At 44.5% G+C, this 23,425-nt stretch overlaps 1 protein-coding gene across 1 annotated transcript in view; it reads right to left on the bottom strand.

The window, feature by feature from the left end:
* The window catches only part of PREX1 (phosphatidylinositol-3,4,5-trisphosphate dependent Rac exchange factor 1), a 219,947-nt gene that overhangs the window by 14,163 nt on the left and 182,359 nt on the right, over positions 1-23,425 (bottom strand). Inside the window, exons 19-29 of the mRNA XM_065414327.1 lie at positions 21,252-21,337; positions 16,189-16,325; positions 15,326-15,494; positions 12,493-12,659; positions 11,469-11,630; positions 10,638-10,848; positions 9,036-9,312; positions 7,100-7,300; positions 1,843-1,931; positions 1,267-1,349; positions 449-539 (exon numbers count right to left, since the gene is read on the bottom strand). Coding sequence (XP_065270399.1) covers positions 449-539; positions 1,267-1,349; positions 1,843-1,931; positions 7,100-7,300; positions 9,036-9,312; positions 10,638-10,848; positions 11,469-11,630; positions 12,493-12,659; positions 15,326-15,494; positions 16,189-16,325; positions 21,252-21,337 — 1,673 coding nt within the window. The remainder of the gene's footprint in view (positions 1-448; positions 540-1,266; positions 1,350-1,842; positions 1,932-7,099; positions 7,301-9,035; positions 9,313-10,637; positions 10,849-11,468; positions 11,631-12,492; positions 12,660-15,325; positions 15,495-16,188; positions 16,326-21,251; positions 21,338-23,425) is intronic.

The raw sequence follows: 23,425 nt of genomic DNA, 5'->3' as shown, positions 1-23,425 counted from the left end.
AAAGAAACACAGCATCATTTGTGCTCTCTCTGGGAATGGGTTGATTTCCAGAATGTGTGTTGGTGTTATGTGTGTGGTGTTACTCTGGCGATTATCCATCCCCAAAAAGAAGTGGAGTAGTTCCTTAAGCAAACTTATGCAGAACTTTTGGGTGCCACAGAGCTGCAGCTTGTTAGGGTTGTGCTACAGAGGTGAGTCCTCCAGGATGTGTAGAGATTCCACTGAACAGTACAGAATACCAATAGTCAACATGTCACTGGTCATTTATATGTCCAGTTATTGTGACTGCATACATAACTGTTGTAACTGTATGTGCAAATTATGTGTGCACAATTTTGTACATGAACTTCAGTGTACTGACTTCTGAACCTCTAGTTCTTAATGTTAAGGGCTTGTTGTATTCTGGGAAATTACATTATTTAATACAACCAAACTGTTTTTCTTTTACCTTGCAAACTGTGGTCCATTGGAAAGTGCTTGGTTTCTTCAAAGGCCTTGGTTATGACTGATCCTTTGAGGAGCGCATTGATAGCATCCACCTGGAGCAGGAATTAGATTAGGTCACTCTTAGTAAAACTCCAGGAGAATTTTTGAAGAGGCCACTCATTGAGGAAAAGTGCAAAAAAAGCTGCATTTGCTGCATGTTGGCGCTAACACATTCACTTAAGCTAAGCTGGATGCCTCCACACCACAGTCTAGATCTATTAATTTTGATGGAAATCTCATCCTTAGCAAATATAATTAAACCATTCCAACCCTCATCTCTCCCCAGGAGCCTAGTATGAATTTATGTGTATGCAGTGTGGGCATGAGAGTCATGATCTGGGCTCTGGTGAACAAGGGGGATAGAGAAGAACAATTTAGCTGAGGTTATAAATGTGTAAAGACATCCTTTGGTTGCATTCTTTTCCTCTAATAGGGGGCAGTTTTTCCAAAACTTCTGTCCATGAGATCTATTCCGATCACTCATAACAGGAAGATTTCACTCATTGTCGGTTTTCACACCTCTGTTTTCAAAGCTCTTTGTCATGAATCCAAAGCTGCAGGTCACCCTTGTCCTAACCACACAGAGTGACTTGAATGTTGGTGGAGACAAAACTGTTTCCTCAAACCATCTCACATCCACTTCCTCGCATCTGACTCCAAACCCTTGCGAGCTGGATCCCCGCTGAGATATGATGCGGTAATGCAGACTCTGGTATTTCTGACACCTTGTTCTGAGATGCAGCGTACGCTGCTTCCCGTAACTGCGCTCGTGTTCTGTACCTGGTTAAAAAGATGCTCAAGACAGCCGTGGAGTTTGTCTTGTTTGTCCGAAGGAATCCTCATGTCACTGGGAAGTTCGTCACCTAATAAAGGAAAAACGAATTTTTTTTCTAATCACTTTGGGTCTCTCACATCTTGTGATGTGGTTACGGCCCAACCCAACCAGCACTGTGACCATGCTTTTAACGATGAAGAATATTATTGCAATACAATGACCTTGAAGAGATCAGTGAAGACAAACTGGGTGGCTTGCGAGCTCTCCTTCCCCAATCCACAGATCAAAATATTTTTCAGACGATGCAAATACCCTCTGTAAGCAAATCCGCAACAAAGGGCTCTAATCTGGCCTAATTTCTCCTCCACACACCATGAGTACAATGGTCCACTGAGGAAAGAGCAGACCTCCAACTCCTTAATGTGACTCGTTTGGTCTGTGTTCCTTCGAATGAACCACCTTTGTAACTAAACACCCTGGTAATAACAACCAGCAAAGCTGTAGATGTTTAGCCTGCTATCCCATCTGATGTTGGAGAGCCTCTTTTATTACGCCTGGTTGATAGCCAGGCACTTACTCACCTGATCCCATCTCGTCGCTGCCCAGGTAAGAGCTGTTACTCCGTACACTGGTGTAGGAGAGCACGGAGTCCCGGTTACTGTTACACTCACTGGAAGGAGAAGAAAGGAAGATGTTGAAAATGTTTCCTTATCCAGGGCCTTGACTCAGTTATCACTCGGTTTATATTCAACCCTATTGTCCCTCAGGGAAATGTCCTTACTCATTAATGAGAGCTGACTTAAGTAGGGACTGAATAATACTAAGTAAGGATTCCTGATTTGGCTAGTAAAGGTATGTCTACATTGCAATTAGAAACCCACAGCTGGCGTGTGCCAGCTGACTCGGGCTAAGGGGCTGTTTAATTGCAGGGTAGATGTTCGGGCTGGAGCTGGGGCTCTAGGACACTGCGAGGTGAGAGGGTCCCAGAGCTTGGTCTACACCACAGTTAAACAGCCCCTAAGCCCAAGCACCGTGAGCCCAAGTCAGCTGGCACGGGCCAACTGTGGGTTTTAATTGCAGTGTAGACATACCCTAAGAGGACATCATCCTTCAGTTCCTGGGACAATTGAAGCATGATTGTGAGCAAGTCTCTTATAAAGGATGAATGCTGATTTCCCAGTGAGCATCTCATCACTATCAGGGCACAGAGAGTTCATTAAAGATGCTCCAGGAACACCCAGAGGGGGTGACCAATACAAAATTAAACTCTGTGGGCTGGATTCTCCACTGAGCCCAAGCACAGGGGCCTGGCCATGTATTCTCAGCCATCTAACTCCAGCATATGTTAAAACTGCAGGGGCAGAGCTAAAAGGGAAGGGAACCGTAACCTTATGCCAGTGGAGAATTGGGCATAGTGGAGCCTTGCACTGTCATGTCCAATCCCTTCTCTTCCCTTACCACACTCCCTCCCCTCCCTGCCCCTGCCAGCCTCTCTCCCCTTGTACTGGGAGGGGATTGGTGCTGACACAGGAGGCAGTGGAGTTGGGAGGCAAAGCTGGCACAGGAAGCAGTAGAGTCACTTCAACCAGCTTTACCCCAGAGGAGATTCCTTGTACACAGGAGGAATTCTCTAGCACAAGTCTCCTCCTGATTCAAGTTCACTGTGCCCCACACCCATGGTGCAAAGAGAACTGGATGGACTGGAGAATCCAGTTCACAGTTTTTATCTAGCCTTGGCTTAGAATTTTTCAAACCTTAGCTTTGGAAACTTACCAGCACTGATTTTAAAAAATGTAAACCTAAACCAGAAGGGCTCTGAACTTTGCTATTGTAAGAATGAGAGTAATTTCCCTCCTAACTCATTAATAAAAATAACCTACAGAGTCCTATCTCCCTGAACTGGGTTTTGTTTGCCCTTGTAAGAGCTATTATCAGTCAGGTCTGTTTTCTCTTCTTTCTGGAGAAGTTTAAAGGGAGATAGCCAATACTGCTGAACTGAAGTACAAACCCTTTTCAGAGAAACACTGAATTAGTTTTCCCAACAGTCAATGAGAAAGGAGCGTGGTTAATGCAAACAAGGTATATTCTTATCTGTAATTTGCTCATTTTTGTAGCTTCTCAGTATCCATTTTCTGGATCAAAAACTATCAAAATACATTTGATTCCCCCTTGAGTAACTATCATATCTATTACATGTACCTAATTGTTTGCCTCTATCTAATAAAGATAAGACAGAATAATCTTTCCTATCTTACATTTATGTGTAAAATTCTGAAGCAAGTGACAGCCCCACAGAGACTCTGTCTTTGATCTCACTGTGTTACCCATAATAGATTAGGCTCAATTGTCGAATCTGTGTAAGTAAAACAGGATTCAGAAATGGGCTTCCTATTAAAAGAGGGAGACAATTCTTTGTATTTCATCAAAAGACCTTCAAAGCACATAAGCAGGTTTTCATTTTGGTGTAGGCAAATATCTACTAGGATCAAGTTTGAACCCACCAAAGTCACCCTACTTGGTACCTAGACCAGGGTTTGAACTAAGAAAATGCATTTTTCTACTTGTAAAAAAGCTCCACTTGTAGAGGAAATAAATGTTAATTCCTGTGAATGAGACTCTACAGCTCATGCTATCACTGTTTTAAAACAAGAAAGAAAAAGAAATAGCACTTCTAATCAAACTGTCATAGCCTATTTTTTCCTTACTTTGTAGATTCCAAAATGCGTTGAGGCTTTCACACAAATTAGCATGAACACTAGCCAGTTCAGGGCTGTTTCTTAGTACCTTTTAGTGTTCAGTAGTCATTGCTGCTATCAGACTCATGCAAAGCCTTATCTAGCCACATTTCCATGGCCAATAATGCAGCAGACACACTGAGCCTATCTAAAAGCCATCTACATGCATTACTACACAGAGGAAGAAGAGATCATATGTACTGTTGTGAAGAATTCCAGGTGCCAGCATCATCTAATGCATAAAAGCTACAATGGCAAATACAGTTTTTGTAGGCTGGATGCTCTGTTCAGAAACACTGGTGTAAATCTGGAATAACTATTGTCTTCACTGACAGACTTAGCTGGTGTAACAGAGATTAGAATCTGGACCTCTGCATCCTTCAGGCCCAGGGGCAACCAAACATGTGCTAACTCTCATTTGGGGTCACCCATGGTCAAACCACGATCTCCAAGAGTTTATCCCAATCTAGCACAGTAAACAGATGCCAAAAGGTTAAACAGTTAAAGCAAGGGTTCTGATTTTTCACTGCTCTCCATCTTGTGTTGCCACTTACATCAGTGCACAATGAGGATAATATGCTACCATTCTGCTACAGTAGCATTTTACACCTCATTTGCATCAATGTAAATAGCAACAAAGAGAACAGGTCCATACTGCACAAGCTTCAGGGATGCGTGATTAGACTGAATTATTCTGATTTTTATAACTCTCTTTGACAGGACTGCTCTGTGCTAGAGCAGGCCTATAACATGCACATCCTTCTCCATTAGAAAATGAAAAAGGCAACTTGTTTACTCTCTTCTGAAGTCCTGCCTTTAAAAACGTACTCTCCCAAGAAAGACGGCTCTTGTGGAGTGCCTGAGATTTCCTTCAGCAGCAAATATTCCAGGAGAAGCAGCAAGTCAATCTTGTCTCAAAAACCAGATTTTGAGACACCTGAGTAAATATTTGGGTTTGTGGTTTCAAAGACCCATTTTTTTAAGAAAGGCGGGATGTCCATTTCTGCTTCTCAGTGTTTTAGGCTTCTGGGGAAATTGTTCACAGACTTGAATGAAAAAAAACCCTCTTACAATAGCATCTATGATAAGATCAAGCAGTCTACAAACTCTGTCGAGCTTCTGTGGCTCACAGTTATATAGTATAGGAGGGAAAAAGTCACATTAGACTTTTTGATGTTCCGAGATAATTAAATTTTCTAAAAGCCTTGGTTTTGAGGGGTTGTGAGTGGGGGATGGGGGAAGGAGTGTTTGCTATGTTTATCTGCGTGATAATAAGTGCAGTGAGATAACTCGAGCTTAATAATGTACAACTGACTACAAAATAAAGCACTGACTTGAAAACAATGCTGTTATTTCCTAAGCGAAATAAGCCTCAGAGAAGCTAGTTCTAACCTTGAGCTGCACAGCTGGGTTCTAATCCCAAAACACGTGGACTGGGATTTTCAAAGATCCTAAGGGAGGTGGGTGCCTAATTTCTCTAGGCACCTTTCAAAATCCTAGCAGTAGTGGGCATTGCTGTCTCTCTAGGGGCACTGGCTGGGCACTGGTAATTATGCTGGGCTGTGCACTTGAGACCAGAAGCTGGTTCAGAGTGCTGACACCAGAGAAAAACCCTGTCTCTCTTCATTCTATCCTGAAAACCTGAAGGGGGACTCCCAAGAGCTGGCCAGAGGCTTCACAGGACATCCTGCAAGAAATCATATGGGAGCCCTTGCACCTACTGAAAGACCATGAGAAACACACTACTTTAAGGTCTGCTTGAAATGAGTACCCCTACAGGGTCTTCTGGTGCCCATGGTAGGTCTTATTGCTGTGTCCTAATAGATTATAAACTGTAGAATGAACCTGTGTATTTGGGAACCTGAGGCAGGCAAAATTATTGGAGGATCCTAAATGGAGTAATTTGATGGGGGATATTCCAATACCATTCCACTTTACATGCTACACTGGTCTTATAACTTTCCCAAGAATAGAATCAACCCTGGTGTAATTCTACAAACATGACCAGGGATAAATCTGGATGTCTGTGTTTGCCAGGGGAATCACATGGCAGTTTGTCAGCCCACAGTCCGTAACTATACTAAGAGCGATTATCCTTGTAGCAGATCACCACACCCATATTAATATCAGGAACTACAGTCCAGTACATGCTTTTCCTCTGCTTCCTTATCATGCAATGTATTGTCTAGAAACTGTTCCGCTTAAGACCTAAAATCACAAAGACCAATACAGCATCATTACAATCCTGCTGGTGAGCTCTCCTGACAACTGGTGCTACATTAACACTGTCTACCCTAGAAACCTCAGACTGGGGTCAAGATCCATCAGCATAATCACTCCCAAAGTCTAATTAGTCTGCATTTTCTGTGGACAATGTGTTTGTACACATGCGGCACTAAACCATCAGGATCAGTACAGAAGCTGCTGAGCAGGTCTTAAAGCAATGGGCTACTCTTCCTGAAAGCCCTGGAGAATTCCCTCCTGCAGCTGCTGCACTTCATTGGAGAACTGCCTTCTTTCTTGACCTTACATGACTATCTGATCTTTTGACCCTGCAGTAAATGGATCCTGTGAACCATGTCAAATGGATGAGATGTTGTGAATCCTGTACTGGATACACTTAAATGCATACCATATGAGCAGGGAGTGGGGCCCATTCTTACACTCCCTGATACCGATGGGAGTCTTGCCACAAGCTTCTGTGGGAATGGAATCAAGTCCTAAGTGTCCAGACCTATAGGCCCATTTATTCGGTAATGGGGAACACACTGAAGCATTTACTCAATAATAAAACTTGAAGTTACGTCAAGGAGAGTTTTGCTAAGTAAGCAGTAAGGATTTCAGGATATACTCTACCGTGTGTACGGCACTTTTAAAGTGGAAGCATTGTGTATAACTACCACGTATTAGTAGTGGTATAATGCTTTGATATCCACAATTATGGATTTCAACAGCATTATCCTATGTCTCAGTTACCTGACTTTCTGATTATTAATCTGTCTTGATCTGTCTAGCTGCCATCCAGCACTGTAATATTAAGATTAAATAGCCTCAAAGTACTCTGCCAACCAGAATGGAGAGCCATGTATATCTTTGAACACACCTGTAGGAATCTCTGAAACTCATTGTGTCATGTCCTGAGTCTTCCTGGTCCTCCTCAGAAACTTTGAAACAAACCTTCTTACTCCCACCATGCTCAGCTTTGTCAGTGTCGCTCTCTTCAGCCCCCAAGGAAGGTGGGGATGTCTCCTCAGTGGACAGAGGTTCACATGTGCCAGTGGGTTCTGTTATGGTGGACAAAAGCCTACAAAGGTAAAACACATTGCTCTCAGTGACTGGTGTGTAATCTTGTGAGTTATGCATTCACTACTGTGATCTGAACTCAAGTGCACTTGAAATCAAAAGCAACATTTCTATTACTTGAGCTATATATAGACAGGAGCTACACGAAACTCACTCAGTTTGATTCACAGGGGTTCATGCAAATCTTTTTGGTTTTAGTTCATGTGAACTCACAATAGGTGAATTTTGCATTCATTCAAAACCTAAAGTGCAACATGAAACTTGCCAAGTTCTGACTAGTTTAAGGTCAAAAGCACTTCAGATAGCTTGTACAAAAATATCAACCCAGATTCAAAAACCTAAGCAAACATGCCCTGTAACAACTCTCAAAACCAGGTGAGTTTTGGTTATGAGAGTTTTGCGCAGGTCTAGATGATCCCCTCCCCATAACACAGTGTTTGGAATAAAAAAAAGACAGCAACACAGAACTGTGGCAGCATGCTAGGAATAGTCATCCACCCAGTTTTCTGCAAAATACTGTGAGACTCTTAGGCACATTTTAAAGTGTAATTATTTGCTAAAATAAATTATTCTGCACAAATAGTCACACTTCCATCAAGAGTGACGAAATGTCCCCTCGTTTGCATCCTTTTTCTGCTGGATTTTTCTCTAGACACTAACTGGCACTCCAAAAACCACAGAGTATACATCATAAATCTGTCTTTTACTGGCCAGTGGAGGAAGAACTCTAGTCAGTATGTGCTAACTCTTTCAGGAGATCTCATCCTGCTGAGACTGGCCCAAAGCCTTGCAGATTTTCCTGCGTGCTGAGTCTGCCAAACTTTAATCACATTTATAAAGAGAGTCCTTTTTACTTGTCCTATTAAGCTGACTCCCGTGGTCAAAGCCCAGAAAAAGAAGGATAGAAGGCAAAGACTGAGCCCCTTCTGCTGTTCATCTGAGAATAAGAAAACATTATCCCCCACAACCCAAGTAGGGCATGTATCATAACAGTCTATGGCCTGACACACACACACACAACCACCATGGTCACAAGCTAAAATGCACACACATGGGGCATAAGCACTGGCCTCTGTAATTGATTCAAACTCCTGCCATATCCCACCTTCCTTCTTCATTCCAATAACGTCAGCCTCATTGTACCTTTCTTCTCCTGTTCCCAGCTCTGTGCCTTCTCCCATGCTGCCCCTCTCCATGGAATGAACTCTCAGTCCTAGTCTGCCAGGCCTTCTTTATTCAAATCCCTTTTGACTACTGACTTCCGATCTAAAATAGCTCCTTCATCTGGGCCGCCCAGTGTATTTTTATGTCAGTCTTATAGACAAACTCTTCAGGGCAGGGATTTTCCCAGTGTCTGTGTCTAGTACAGCACTTAGCCCACTCTTAGAGTTTAACAAATAATAGGAATCAGAACCAGAATGGACAACCTTTAGTTCTAACATAGACTTCAAGCCAGCGAGTGCAAAGAGCAGCTACACTAGCTCATTATGTAAGTGGAAATGACACATAGGTAGATGGATCTGCATCTGAGCAAGTCAGGCTGCCTCCATCCAGCAAAAGGTGGTGGCATGGGGGAGGGCATGCACACACATACTAACATATTATAATTCATGCTGATGGACACAGAACATATTTCTGTGGTTGCATATTTCCATTTTCTCAGATAGTGTGTCCCTTTATTTAGGAAGTGCCCTCAGCAGCGCATACACAAAACACACAGGGGTCTCTTTACTCACTTATTTATCTGAAAGACGTATTGCTTCATTTCCTTCACTGCGATATCTAGTTTATTAAAAAGTTGAAGGTATGAGTCCTGTATCTCCCGGTCTTCTTTCAGCAAAAAGCTGAGTCCCCTTTCCTCCTGGTTTGTTCCCCCATTCTGTTGGTCAAAGCTACCCTCGTATTGTCCATGTGGGTTGAGTTCTCCATCTTCTGGGGTTAGGCACCTCCATGATGGTGCAGCCATGCTGGTGATGCAATGCTGAGTGTATGAGACTGGATTCAGAGTACCTACTAAACATGGAAGGAAGTAGTTAGTATGGCTCTCGTGACTGTATGCACCGCCTCTCAATATTTAGAGCAGGTTTCTATAGAATTTAATAGGAATTAAACCAACAGGCTCATACAAAAATTTAAACGGGTTAGTCTATAGAAATTGCTCTAAAATCCTACAGTGTTTAATAGAGAATGTGCGCTTCCCTATAGGAATTTTGAACCTTCTTTAAAACATTGTGGCAAAAATATAATTTTCTATTTATTCTACAGGACTTCTCCATGGCATGCAAACTCAGCTTTTTGACATTACTGTTGTTCAGGATCACAATAAGTCATATAACTAATAATAGTACATTGCCCATTCACAGCACTGACCCTCTGAGGAGCTAAACGCATTTTTAAAATGCTAACAAATTTAAGATTGAAACAAATCTGTTAGGTCAGTATTATCCCAGCTTTACAGATGGGAAAACTGACCCCTGGAAGAATAACTATCATTGTTAGGAAAAGTAAAGAATAATTATTTTCATTTACAAATGGTGGCAAGGAGAATATCCGCAGCAGAGCTGGAACGTGACTGTGATACTGTGACTAACCCCTCCTACTCCCAAGAAAAGTGCCATGAGATCTTTAAGAAGTACAAGTGGGAAGGGCTTCTCTCGTTGGCCTAATTTGAACAGGGTCTCCAACCATTCTTCAATATGTGGGACAGTCCAGATTTCCATGGGGCTGTCGCAAGCCCTCTTGCACACTCATCTTGTTGGACACTGAATGAGTCAGAAGTATATTCTGAGAGGTACAACAGTGAAACATTGCAACACAAGTATTTGCCTGGCAGGGAAATCCTAAGTAGCAGCCATACAGCTGAAAGATAGCACCTCCAACATTACAGAACCTCCTAGTGCCAATGTGGGGGATTAGTTTAGTAATGGTTCAGAGGGAAGAGTACTACCATCTGATTGGCTACTTGATGTTTCTCACCCTTGTGATTATAATACAACTTCACATTATGGAACCACTTAGCCCCATCACTTTTTTCTTCCACTCAATAAGTCAACTCTTCTAAGTGGAAAAAACACCCCAGGGCATTTTAGTTGTGATGAGAAAACCACATTGCTTCGCTGTTAAAGATGTTTGACTTGAGGCCATACTCTGTGCCTGAGGCATTGAGTTATTTTACAGTAACTGCATACTGCCTGCCATCTTACTATGAGCATTTTAAGAAGAAAAAAAAGTATATTGTCAAGGCAACATTTCTTTGGATTTGTCTTGAACTCACTGACCCGCCGGAAATACAACTAATCTTTTTACTAAGATAATGTCACTGAAGCATTCATGAGCACCTTGTTCCGGATCAAGACCAATTATAGATGGCTTCCGTCCAATGCGAATGCTGAATGACCTTCCTGTTGAGGTAGTGGTTTTGGGGTAGGACACTTCCATGAGGTTAATGTGGCAGTTGGTGGGGCAGAAATCCATGCTGTTGAGGGGGTGAGGCTCTGTTGTGGCTTGTTTGAAGGCTGGGCTCACCTTCATTTTGAGCTCATCTGCAAACTGGGGGATAAAGCAAGTTTGTGAGATTTCATTTGCAAAAAATGATGATGCAACACAGAAGATCCTTATTTTTCCCTGCCAGCCTCCCACCCCACCGCCATCTCATCTCTGCTATCCTGGAGGGTACTGTTCCAAAAATATCACTGGAAAAAATGACATTTTAATCTCCTTGAGAATTGTTTAAAAAGTTTTTCTGAGGGCCAGATTTCAAACATGTCAGATAACTGTACCAAAAGCATACTTAGTTTGTTCATACAGTTATACAATGTGCTCATGCAATCATAGTAACTTGTGTGCACAACACAGATGTGACAGCTCTTGTCATTGATGGGGGGCAGGGGGTTGGGCTCCTCATTTGGATGGGCAGGATGGATCCGTCAGCAGAGGAGTCCAGGCATGCATTCCAACCCATAGTGACAACAGTGTGTAGATGCTCTAGAGACAGGTCCTTATCCCATAGAGCTTGCAATCTACATAACTTCTAGTTCTGTGCTCAGACCAGTAGAACACGTCTTTCTAAAGCAATTAATGGGGAAAACACAGCAAAGAATACTCAGACCCCACTATCTTGACAGTATAGGATTGTCTAGATATGCCACTGAGATCTACTAACGCTGCACCTTGTGGTAGTTGGTGAGCCTTTTGCAGATACTCTCCAGCTTAGTGTCACAGGTTTGCCGGAAATCATACTCGGGCATGGTCTCCATAGCTCTGCTTTGGGAGATGAGCTTCTTGCAGTTCTTCACAAAGTGACTGTCATCTACAGCAAAGGCTTCTAAAATCTGAAGAAGGAAACAAAATTCCAATGGTACAGGGCTGAGAGCCAGGAATACCGCAATATCCTTCCACTGCATAAACAGTGTACACCCCACATTTTGGCATGTTTGAGGAAAGTGGCATTCAGCACAAATCCAGCCCTCTTTCTTCCCTAATTAGCCCTTCTGAATCATTGTCATGCCTAATCTCAACACTTCAAAACTTCGGCCAGAAGTTTTTTAAATATATTGGATGTGCTCAAAACAGTCATTTTGCCACAGGGAATGTTCATTCTCTGGCACATTTGCCCTCCCTTGTTATTTCTGCTTTGTCCTATCATGGACATGGCACTAACTTTATTGTTACCTGATGCAGACATTTATTATTTGTCCATTGTAGTGCACACCAAAACATAATACCAATCATTCCTGTCCACACTGGGCAGCAATCAGACCCATACTTCGTATCAACTAACCCAACCCATCTGATGGGGAAAACCTCCATAGTCTTACCCCAAGGTGCAGCAAATGCTTGCCTGAAAGGATGAACCTCCCATTTGCCCTGAGGAGCAGCAAACTCCTGCTCTAGTGGACAGACGACAAAGGGAGAGTTTCACTGGGAGAGTTTCCCAGCTGAGGACCCTCCTGCAAGAGTGTCTTGACTCAAGTCCTCAAGAGTTGAAATGAAGGCAGGGTCAGTGGAACTTGCCTGTACCAAACAGGAGTTAGTTACTCTATACTGGTGCATTCTAATGAACTAGCCTAAGCTCCAGGCAGGGCCAATAGCATAACATGCCATGTCACCAAACAGACAAAGCGGGTAAGCCTGGGCCATTGGTTTCCCTTATTGTGCTTGGGAAGGAAGCTGGCAATGTATGGTGGTGGGTACCTTTGCAGTCAGATTGAAACAACCCTTTGGCTCTACGGTTTTCTCCAAGACATAACACTTGATCCCAGCAGTGCTGACGTATTCATACACCACCGCGTGTTCCAGATGGACATTGTCCACAGTCAAGCTAATGAGAGGCATGTCTTCACTCATGATCAACGGAGAGACTGGAACCAAAGGCAAGTCGTTAGGGAACCAACACTCCGTAACACACACCGTGTGCATGTGCGCACACACACTCAGGAGACATGTATGCCCAGCATACATTTATGGCACAGATCAGGGTACCTGGCAAGGGCTCTCAAATGGGAGGTAAATTACATTAGCTCTCCATGTCCTTGATGAAACACGAAGCAGTTTACTGTTCCTAACTGACTCCGTCACCACTGTATTCCAAATTGCAGTTAGTGCTGCAGGTTCACCCTGGTGAGTGCACTGCGCATGCAGCTGTGCCAGAGGGAGGGGAGGGCAGCCAGTGCTATCACCGCCTCCTCTCCAAGGCAGCTGTCAAGGCCACTCAATATGAACTTCGCCAGCAGAGGCAGTCCAGAGGTGCTGAAGTGCATCTTGCAGTGGCCTATCTCTGGCTTTTTCTGGACCAGGGGTATGCGCAGGAATTGAAATTTGACCCCTTCTCGGGGGGCACAGAAGTTTGCTCTGCCCACTCCTCGCTGGCCCCAGGAGGAGCTTGCTGCCCTGCCTCCCCACCTGGCCCCGGGAGGAGCTCGCTGCCCCCTCTCCCCACCGAGCCGGAGCTCGCTGCCTCCCCTCTCTCCCCTGCCCCAGGAAGAACTTGCAGCACCTCCTCCCTGGGAGGAGCTTGCTTCCCCCCCCCCCTTGCAGCCTGAGCTCGCTGCCCCCCAACCTCCGGGAGGAGCTCGCTGCTCCCCTCCACACCCAGCCCCAGGATGAACTTGCTGTCCCCCCTCCCCACCAGGCCACCAGCAGGAGCTCGATCTTCCCTGCTTCCACAGCCCCGGGGCCGGAGAAGTTCTGTGCCCCCGACGATTATTGGGGGGGTGCCCCGTTGCCCCCCCTTGCACATGCCCCTGTTTAGGAGATATAGTGTATGGCTTCAGATCCCCTGGTGCATTAGGGTCTGCATGCAACTTGCATTGCTGTGCACCTGATCCCAGATCTATTGTTAATAGGGGTCCAGCGAGTCTGGATTCAACTGGCATACCCCTTGGAGTGAATCCAGTTTGAGTGTTCTTTGGGAATGTCCTCCCACATCAATTTATTTTCTCCATCAGTATCTTAATATGAAGTAAGTCAGTCTTTTTACTTATACTTAGACTCTTTCAAGCTAAGGGGAGGGTTGCCTGTAGAAAGCAATGTGCACAGAAATGTTGCTGATGCAATTAGCTCACCCTCTGAAAATTTAGTCCGGAATATCAAAGTCACTTAAATTACAAAAAAAAAAAAAAAGATTTTATTCTAGCTGGAGTTATTTGCAGACCTTTAATTTGCAGCCATGTCATCCACACAACTCCATGGGACACTCCTCCCTCCCCCTGCTGCTGCCATCGCCCAGCCCTTCCTTTGTGGGAGATGATACCACACAGCTATCAGACGTGCTCACTCCAGAAACTTTAATAATGAGCAACTGTCCTGTAGGAGTAAGATGGGGGATATTGCAATCTGGTTTCATTTGGCACAGCAGGCTAAGAAACACAGACAATATGTGGAAGAAATAAACACGGTGGGCCTGAGTCTTGCTTAGGCCCTAGTCTTGCAAATGCTTTGTGCACGTCCTTCACTGTATGCATGTCAGGAGTATCTCTGAAGCCAATATGGCATAGATGGCTACTCAATGTGAGTGGGGCTATCAGAATCTGCCCCTAAAGGTTAGATTGTGTCATGCCAAAGAATCATGCCCAGGGCTTTGTTACATTTGGCTTAAGTTTTCTGTTAAGTATAAATACCATATTTGTTTTAGTCATAATCTAACGCCCATGATGGGAGCCACATGGCCAAAATGCCAAATGGGGGCCAGATGTCTCAGAGGAAGAACCTCCTCTCCTGTCATTTTAGCCTTTCATTTTGATCTCTCAGCTTTAGCTCACCCTATGGTGGCCAGTTAATCATATCCCATGGTCCCTTACTCTAGTTGAGACCCCTGGCAGGGCTTGCTGAGTAGCCCATATTCCAAGAGTGAATCAGTCCCTGCTTTCTACTGAGCAAGAGCCAGGAGAACTATCCAAAGAAGTTGAGCTACACGTGGTACAGGGGAGGGGCTCACTCCATGAAAAGTGTTTTCCAATGTGATGCATCTTGACCCAAAACTCAGACACCGTGTAATTATGTTGGGTTGTGGCTTGACATCACAGCTACCAACTATACAACTCCAATTAGTACATACTCTCTCAGCATGTGGGGCCCCAGTCATTTACTGTAGGGCATGGCATGCAAGAGACAATACAAAGCAGATGTACTGAAAAGAGGGCTTTTTTCTGCCTACCTAGCTTTGTGACATTGGTACTTATAGAGATTCCCGAAGGCGCCAGCAAGAATCAGGCATCTAAAACCCCACAATTAATTAATGCTGTCTCTTCTGTTCAGAGCAGGGGACATTCCTCTCTGTTGAGAGCCACAACAGCGAGATTTCCATATTACATCCCAATTTCATGTTCCACCCAAATAAACTGGAGCACAACAATATTTCACCTGGGAAGCTGCAGTTTGTTGCACATTTTGCTAGAATGAGAGATTTTCTACAGCAATAATTACATTTCACAGTTCCACCACCCCTTTTCTCCCAAGTAATCAGAAAGTGCCTGACTTGCCTGCCTACATTTCCTTCCTTCATGAAATTGGGTGGGCTTTCCTTTACCTGCTTCCTGGCTTTTATAAAGGGGATCCAGTTCTCCACTTCCTTCCCCTGAGAGCTGTCCTTCGCTTGACTCAAGATGGCTGCCATTCAGGTACGCATTAAATGTTGGCTGCTGAGCTCTATCCTCTTCAGCATCTTCGTGTGTTCGGTACACCCACTGGTACAATCCCTTTCAAAAGAACAGGAACGTTACAAAGAGCTGCCTCAACTTCATCAGGGATATACCTGGATTTCACACTCTCTTCTCGCATGGATTTTAAGCCTTTTGATGATGGCTGTGAAAAGTTTTTGTCCTCTAGCAGTCTGGGTTTGTGTGTCATGTAAGTGAGGGCTGAGTTTAGTCTACTGGCAACTGGAACCTTGTTGCAACCATAACCTAACAATTAATAACCTAGATACAAACACCTGAACACTCTCAGGAAGGGGTGTAGGTTTGGAGTATGAAACTGGATGTATCTGTGAATTTTGCAGCTGATCCCTATTTCCAAAGTGGGCTGGAGTAGAATCCAGATCCGATCCACCCTGAAATTTAGGTGTATGAAATATGAATCTGGGTATAAATTTTGTAGCTCAAACCTACCTCTGCTATTAGCTGGAAAGCAATCTTTAGAAGTCTATGGACTGGAATACTTGTGATTCATACACATTTTACAACTAAGGTGTAAATTCTATTCAGGGTTTCACCCCAAGTATCTCCATTAATTACAGTAGGGTCCCATGGGTGCAGGCGGATAAGTTAAAACGTACTTTTTAAGATTGCTTTTAAATATTTAAGGAGCACATTTGTATAAGACCATTATATTATTTTTTCCCCTCAAAACGTTATGTTAAGTTCCATCCAGGTCTCACATCTGTGTACTCACCAGCAATTCCTGCTGCCTGTTCCTGTATGCTGTAAAGTGCTCCAGAACTTCCGTGTAATTTTCATTCATCATATTATTCCCATTAACTTTCAAAATGCACTGCCCTGAGTGGAGTCCCACAGCTGCAGCCTTGGAGCCTGAAACAGACCAGAGGGGAGTTCAAACAGCTCAGCAGCCCAACTATGGAGGAGACTAAGAGAACAGAGGGAGTGAAAAGCATTTCTGGCTAAGATGCGTGGGGAGTCAGGATATTTGGGAGCTATCTTGTGGTTTTGCTGGGTTTGGTGAAAGAGCTCTGGAAGAGCTTTGTCGTATGAGGCAAATGTATATAACCTTCAAACAGAGCCTTTCTTTTGGGCCCTCGGTGCACATGTTATTACATCGTAGGTGATGTGCAAGATGGGGTTGTAAATTACGCTCTGGTAAATTGCTGTGTGTCTGTCTGATTCTCTAGTACTTTGCACTTTGTCTAGTCAGTTACACCGGTGCACATGCATATGTGGATACTAAGAATTTAGGACTGGAAGGGACCTACTGAGTCATTGAGTCCAGTCCCCTGCTATCACAGGCACCCACATCATCTAATACCATTCATAAACTTATCAAGCACTGGCTGGCCCAGGATCAGGAGAACAAAAAAATAGGTTAGAGTCCCCTGCCCTCATTCACACATTCAGCCCAGAGTGTCTAGCTTGATTCTAGAGGGCACAAAGTACACATCAAAGGGCTAGACTGGAGTGTTATACCCTGGAAAAGTCCTACAGAATTTCACTGGAGTGATTTCTGATATACACTGTTGAGAGAGGAGATTCAGGCCCTTTGGGTCTGCCTAAAACACAGTGACTCACAGAATATATGTTAAGACTTGTAGGGTATGTCTATGCTGCAATTAAATACCCGCAAGGGGCAAGGGTCCCAGAGGCCAGGCTCCAGCCCAAGCCCGAATGTCCACACCACAATTAAACAGTCCGAGTCAGCTGATCCGGGCCAGTCGCGGGTGTTTAATTGCAGTGTACACCTACCCGTAGAGTTCCTGTTTTGACAAGCCAGTTAATCAATTTTCAGTGCTCTACAACAGGGATCGGCAATCTTTGGCACGAGGCTCGCCAGGCACCCAGCACATCCCTCGGCCCACGCCGCTTCCTGAAGCCCCCATTGGCCTGGAGCGGCGAACCGCAGCCAGTGGGAGCCGCGATTAGCCGAGCCTGCGGACGCCGCAGGTAAACAAACCGGCCCGACCCGCCAGGGTGCTTACCCTGGCGAGCCGCATGCCAAAGGTTGCCGATCCCTGCTCTACAATTAAAACAGAATGCATAATAAAGCGATGAATTAGTACAAATTAAATATTGATGTTAAAATGCATGAACGGTTGGTTACTTTATGCAGATTTTCTGTCAAACACAATATTTTATCAACTGTGCTGAAACTGGGACTTTCAATCTTATTTTGGAAATTATAAGAATTCCACAAGTCATTTTAAACTTTTATTTTAACCCTCCCCCTCACTTATCACAGCACGTTAGTGGTTTTAACTATCAAACCAGGTTTTTATAATAAAAATTATAGGCAGGCAGCAAATATGTAAGAACTGTTTCATGTTATCGATGCACTTTGGATCATTGTCTCAAGTAATTCATTCCAAAATTACAGAAAATTCAGATCAGCTACAGGTAGCTCCATCTAACTCACACATGTGGACATATAAGGTATGATACTCCTCTGGCCTTAGTGGAGTTAATCCTGATTTATATACGTGATTCAAAGTTCTTAGAAACCAATGGAAAATCTGTTATTCACTTCAGTGATCTTTGGATCATGTCCTAGATAAGTGAGAGAGGGGAATCCGGCCCATTTAATAATGTAGAGTCCTTCTCTCTTTGACTGAAAGACAAATATCTTTTTTTTTTTAAGGACCACTTTTAAATCAACATGAATTTAAGGTTTACCCCTTCACATAACACAAAAACTAGGGGTTCACCCAATGAAATTAATAGCCAGCAGATTTAAAACAAACAAAAGGAAGTACCTCTTTACACAACGCACAGTCAACCCGTGAAACTCATTGCCAGGGGATGTTGTGAAGGCCAAAAGTATAACTTGGTTCAAAAAAGAATTAGACAAATTCATGGTACACCTCTACCTCGATATAACACTGTCCTCAGGAGCCTAAAAATCTTACCGTGTTATAGGTGAAACCGCGTTATATCGAACTTTCTTTGATCCGCCGGAGTGCGCATCCCCACTCCCCCGGAGCGCTGCTTTACCGCGTTATATCAGAATTCGTGTTATATCAGTTCGCGTTATATCGGGGTAGAGGTGTACATCAATGGCTATTAGCCAAGATGGTCAGGGTGTCCCTAAACCTCCAGCTGCCAGAAGCTGGGTCTGGACGACAGGGGATGGATCACTTGATAATTGCCCAGGTCTGTTCATTCCCTCTGAAGCATCTGGCACTGGCCACTGTCAGAAGAGAGGATACTGGGCTAGGTGGACAATTGGTTTGACCCAGTATGCACGTTCTTATATAAACCTGGATACAGTCACTGCAGAAAGATAATGAAATTCTTAGGGGGGAAACTTATCTTTTGGGAATCTTTGACGATCTTTTCTTTCTAGTCTTAATTGGCTAAGATGTTGTTTAAATTTGCATAACTATACAGTTTGCAGCCTGTCGCATGCTAATTGAAAGAAGCTGAATATTTCCCCATTAGGCAATTTGCCAGAGTCTGGGAACAAGATTCTAATGTCAGTTACACCAGAGTAAATCCAGAGTAATTTAACCAACTTGAGTAGATTTACACCAATGAAATTCAGATCAGAATTTAGCCCCTACGAGTCTACATTAAAGCCATAATTACTTTTTAAGCTCAGTTATCTAAGATGCAAACAATTTTAGTCAGTGTAATTAGTCCCTTTTCTAGTAACGGCTTCAGAAATGAAATCTTTCTAGCTAGTACATTAAGGAAATGCTTTAGCACTTTGGCTTAAAAATTATATTTTGTGCTTATTTGAAGGTCTGTAATGAAAAGGTGCTTTGAAGCAGGGTACTGTTGCCTATATATAGGATGATAAGTCTGCATTGTTTCTAAATGCTGACATTATATATTTTTACATACACACAATCCTACTGAAGGAAGGAAGCCGTATACAGTTGAAAGGTCTTGCTCTCTGTACCTGCCAAAGATAAAGGGAGGGGCTGTGCTTCATTTGTGGCTCATTTCACATTTACTCCTAAGGGCATTCTGCGCCAAAAAATTAAAAATTCTGTGCCAAAAAAATAAAAATTCTGCAAATTTTATTTGTCAAATAAATGTGGAGGCTCCAGCATGGCATTGGGGAGCACAGGCCACTAGCTGCACAGAGGTGGGAGATTGTTGTGCAGCTCCCACCCTGGGACATGGATTCAGCGGTGAGGCTGCACCCAACCCTGACACAGCGCAAGGACTGGGCCTGCCCCAGAAACACCCCAGGATCCTGCCCCTCTGTGCCAGGTGCACCAGGTGTGGGCAGGCAGGATCCAAGTGTGGAGGGACATAGTGGGGGGGGGTCCAGGTGTGGGTTGAGAGGGTTCTGGGTGGGGCAATCTGGGTGCGGGCGGCTCAGTGGGGGATCTGGATGCACAGGAGCTTGTTGAGGGGTTCTGGGTGCCATGGTAATGGGACTCTGCAGGAGGGTCCAGGTGAAGGTGGCTGCGACTTAGCAGTGGGGGGTCTGGATGTGGGGGGGGATAGAGCTCGGCAAGGGGTTACGGGTGTGGGGGGCTCAGTGGGGGGTGCAGATGCAACTGGTTGGGGCTCGGTGGGGTGGGGTGGGGATCCGGGTGCGGGTGGTTCATCAGGGTGGTCCAGGGGGAATAGGGCTCATCGGGGGGGGGGGGGGGGTCTGAGTATGGGGCGGGGTGAGGTTCGGCGGGAGGGTTTCGGTATGAGGGGTCTGAATGCATGGGGGTTACGTGGATGGGGGATCAGCTCTTTGTACAGGGATCCTCCTCCTGCAGATGAGGAGTGATGGGTGCAGGGAGGGGGGAGTTTGCAAAGCTTCCTTCAGCCAGGGGAGAAATCTGGGGGTGGGTCTGACCCAGCCCTGGATGCCGTGCAAGGGAAGAGGAAGTCCCGTCCTCCCCAGCCCACCCGGGACTAGCAGCTTAGCCTGGCGCAGGTTAGGAGCCACCAGCCAGGTCTTCCCCAGGCCTGCCGCATGCCCCACAGTGATTTACCTCTCTTCCAGATTCTCTGGGCCCCCAAAACATACTGCTGAGGAGGGTTGCATGACTGCTCTTGTGGCTTCCCTTTGCTTCCCTGTCAGAAAGTCATTTTTCTGCAGGGAAGCAAAGAAATCTGTGGGGGACATATATTCTGCGCATGTGCAGTGGCGCAGAATTCCCCCAGGAGTATGTCACATTGCAGTCACAGCACTAATGAATATCTCTGTGTCATGCCCTATGCTTTCTCTTTTTAAAAGAACCGACGGACCCAGTTCTCCTCTCACTCATAATAGTGTAAATTAGGAATAGCGCCATTAAAGCCAATGGAGTTACAGCAGTACAAACTGGTGTGAAGGTAGAAGCAGTCCCCAAATCTGATATAATGCATTGCAAAGTTCATGAAAATTGAAAAGATGATCCATCCACCTGACAGCATGGGAGTGATTCCTATTGTGCAGTCTCAAGTGCTTTATCCAGCCTGCAATGGCTCAAGTGATGATGCCTCCTCAACGTCCCTTCCATAGTCTAACACCACATTTCTCCTGGCATTGAGCCAAGTCACTTTTTGCTTCCTGTAGGTGGGAACAGCCACCCAATACCCAGCTCTAATAGTAAAGCAATACGTAGACTGAACTCAGATTGTAAACTCTTTGGGAAAGGGACTGTCTTTTTGCTCTGTGTTTGTATAGCACCTAGCACCAGGGGTCCTGCTCTGTGACTGCGACACTTAGAGACTTCTACCGAGTTTTTTAGGACCTTCGGACAACATAATGTGGCTCTTGTTCTGTCAGAGGGATGTATCTGGCTGGCTGTATTTCAATATTTCAAGCCATAGCTACATCACACACCCCTTGCTTACCTCTGCCCACAGCACGGACGTAGGGTGGCGCTGTTCCCCGTATCTGAAAGCACAGAGCTTCGTGACAATCTGGGATTTTTATAATTCTGCAGAAAACATGAAAGAAAGAAAGCAGCATGTCAGATTAGACTGCTAGACCCATGTGTACTGCTCTCAATTTTTGTGTAAGATCATACCTCTGTGTGTTCGGGGCTCAATAAAATTCCTAGACTGTTTGCAAACAGCTTTAAATATACCCTAAAAGTTTAATAAGAGATGAGTTAACCCCATGCAATAGCTCTTGTCACATAGCAGTAACTTATTTTACCACCTCAGCTGCCTTTCTGTCAGATAATATTTTGACCTTTATTATACTTTAATGTGGACTATGGCTGGATTGACAACCCTACAGAATGAAGATGTTTTCCCAGTACCCACAGAACTAGTACAGTCTAGGCAGCACCAGTGCAAGCTTCCTCCAGGCTGCCCGACTTGGAAGGAAACTTCTCTAGAGCTCAGGGGATAGATTAGCTGGCAAGCCCAATCACTTGACAACAGAGGTCGCCATTAGTGCCAACGGAGGTCGTGGATTTTATGCTGTGAATATCTGTCCTCTTGGAACTGGATTGAGACCCACCACACTCACATAGGAAGCCACCAAACAGTCTCTGATGGTAGCAACTTTTGACCTTGAACTGGATTTGACTCAATGGTCTTGTGGTAATATGTACTGTATGCAATAATGAGGCCTGTGATGAACCATCTAATCCTCATATGCAGGACAATGTTATTTTGCAACTGATTAGGCTAATTCTAGGAGCGTGTGCTTTATAGGACCTGAATGGAATACAATATAACCCACTCTAGTCTGAGTTTCTTGTTAGGCTGGTCCATGCAGATAGCCAGTGCATGGCAAGCTGGAATGTAAACCTACAGCATCCTCGCATGCTCAGCGCTAACTGTTTCAAACAGCAGTAGGTCAAAGTGCACTATGGAACTTTTAGTGTGCAGTAGTGGGGCCCACATGGCCAATTAATGCATGGTATGTTACAGCAATGTAGATTTACTTCCCAGCTTGCTGTTCATTAACTCTCTGTATGGACATGCCATGTATTAAAGTGACAGTAAAAGTGAAGAAGAAACAAACAATAAACCACAGTAGTTAAGCTCTCATGAGCACAGAAGTGACTTGTCACTAAGTAGTTTTGCAGATTGTGTTTCTGTCTGGAATGTCATCACAGTCTATGCAAATTAAAAACTAAAGACAGCTGCTGCACATGTCTGAATGCAGAGCATAGGAAAGCTGAACATATGGTGGGTCAGCCCCCCTGCCTGGAGACAGACTCAAATCCAGGTCTAATGAAGGCTACAGCTAAGCATAGCGTGCAGGGGGAGCACACAGGACATAACCCTTATTATTCTCAATTCAAAGAAATGAATTCTGCTGAGGTTTTCCTAGGAGCCAGATACTCACAGGTCTTGTTGGCTCACGTCCCTGTTGCTCAGAATGAAGTTGAAGGTTGTATACCCCAGCAAACAAAGAGAGATGGCATTATCAACCTGTACCCCGCAACTACCTGGGCTGGACCAAAACCCAGTCTGGGTTCTGTAGCAGTCTGGTCTGGGAGATGAGAAATTGTGACTTGCTAATTAAAAATTGGTGTGTTTAATGTATTAAGCTTGAAAGTGAATGATACAGTCAGTACGGAAACCTCCATGTTATTTATTTTTATATTAAATTCCATTTCCAGGATGACTTCAATGCAGCTGTTCTGATTTACATCAGCTGAAGTTCTGGCCAATTGTTTTAAATGAAAGCTTAGATTCTGGACCATAATTCCACATCAAGGGGTAGATTACATGGCAAAGTCTGTGGCTATGTAATCCAATAATACACGGGACCCTGATTCACTATGGGCCCTCTTTCACAGGGGCCCAGCAGTGACTTATTAGCTATCTCTTAGCTGAGATTGATTAGCTAGGAGTCAGCTAAATATACAACCAGCTAGTAGCTCAGCTGAGCTGGAAAGCTGCAGGAAGTAGGCAGGTTCCTGCAGGGAACCCTAGGGGCAGAGCTATAGGAATTGGATTTGCTCCTGAGGGAGGCCCTCAACTCCTAGGCAAATCGCTTAAAGGAGGATTGAAAAAGAGCTGCAAAGAGCAGGGGGCTCTGACAGGAAGCCCCTGGGTCACCA

The sequence above is a fragment of the Emys orbicularis genome, chromosome 12 (genome assembly GCF_028017835.1).
Source record: "Emys orbicularis isolate rEmyOrb1 chromosome 12, rEmyOrb1.hap1, whole genome shotgun sequence".
NCBI classification, from domain to species: Eukaryota; Metazoa; Chordata; order Testudines; family Emydidae; genus Emys; species Emys orbicularis.
Note: the sequence above shows the minus strand (reverse complement) of the source record. Positions and strands in the feature narration are given on the sequence as shown.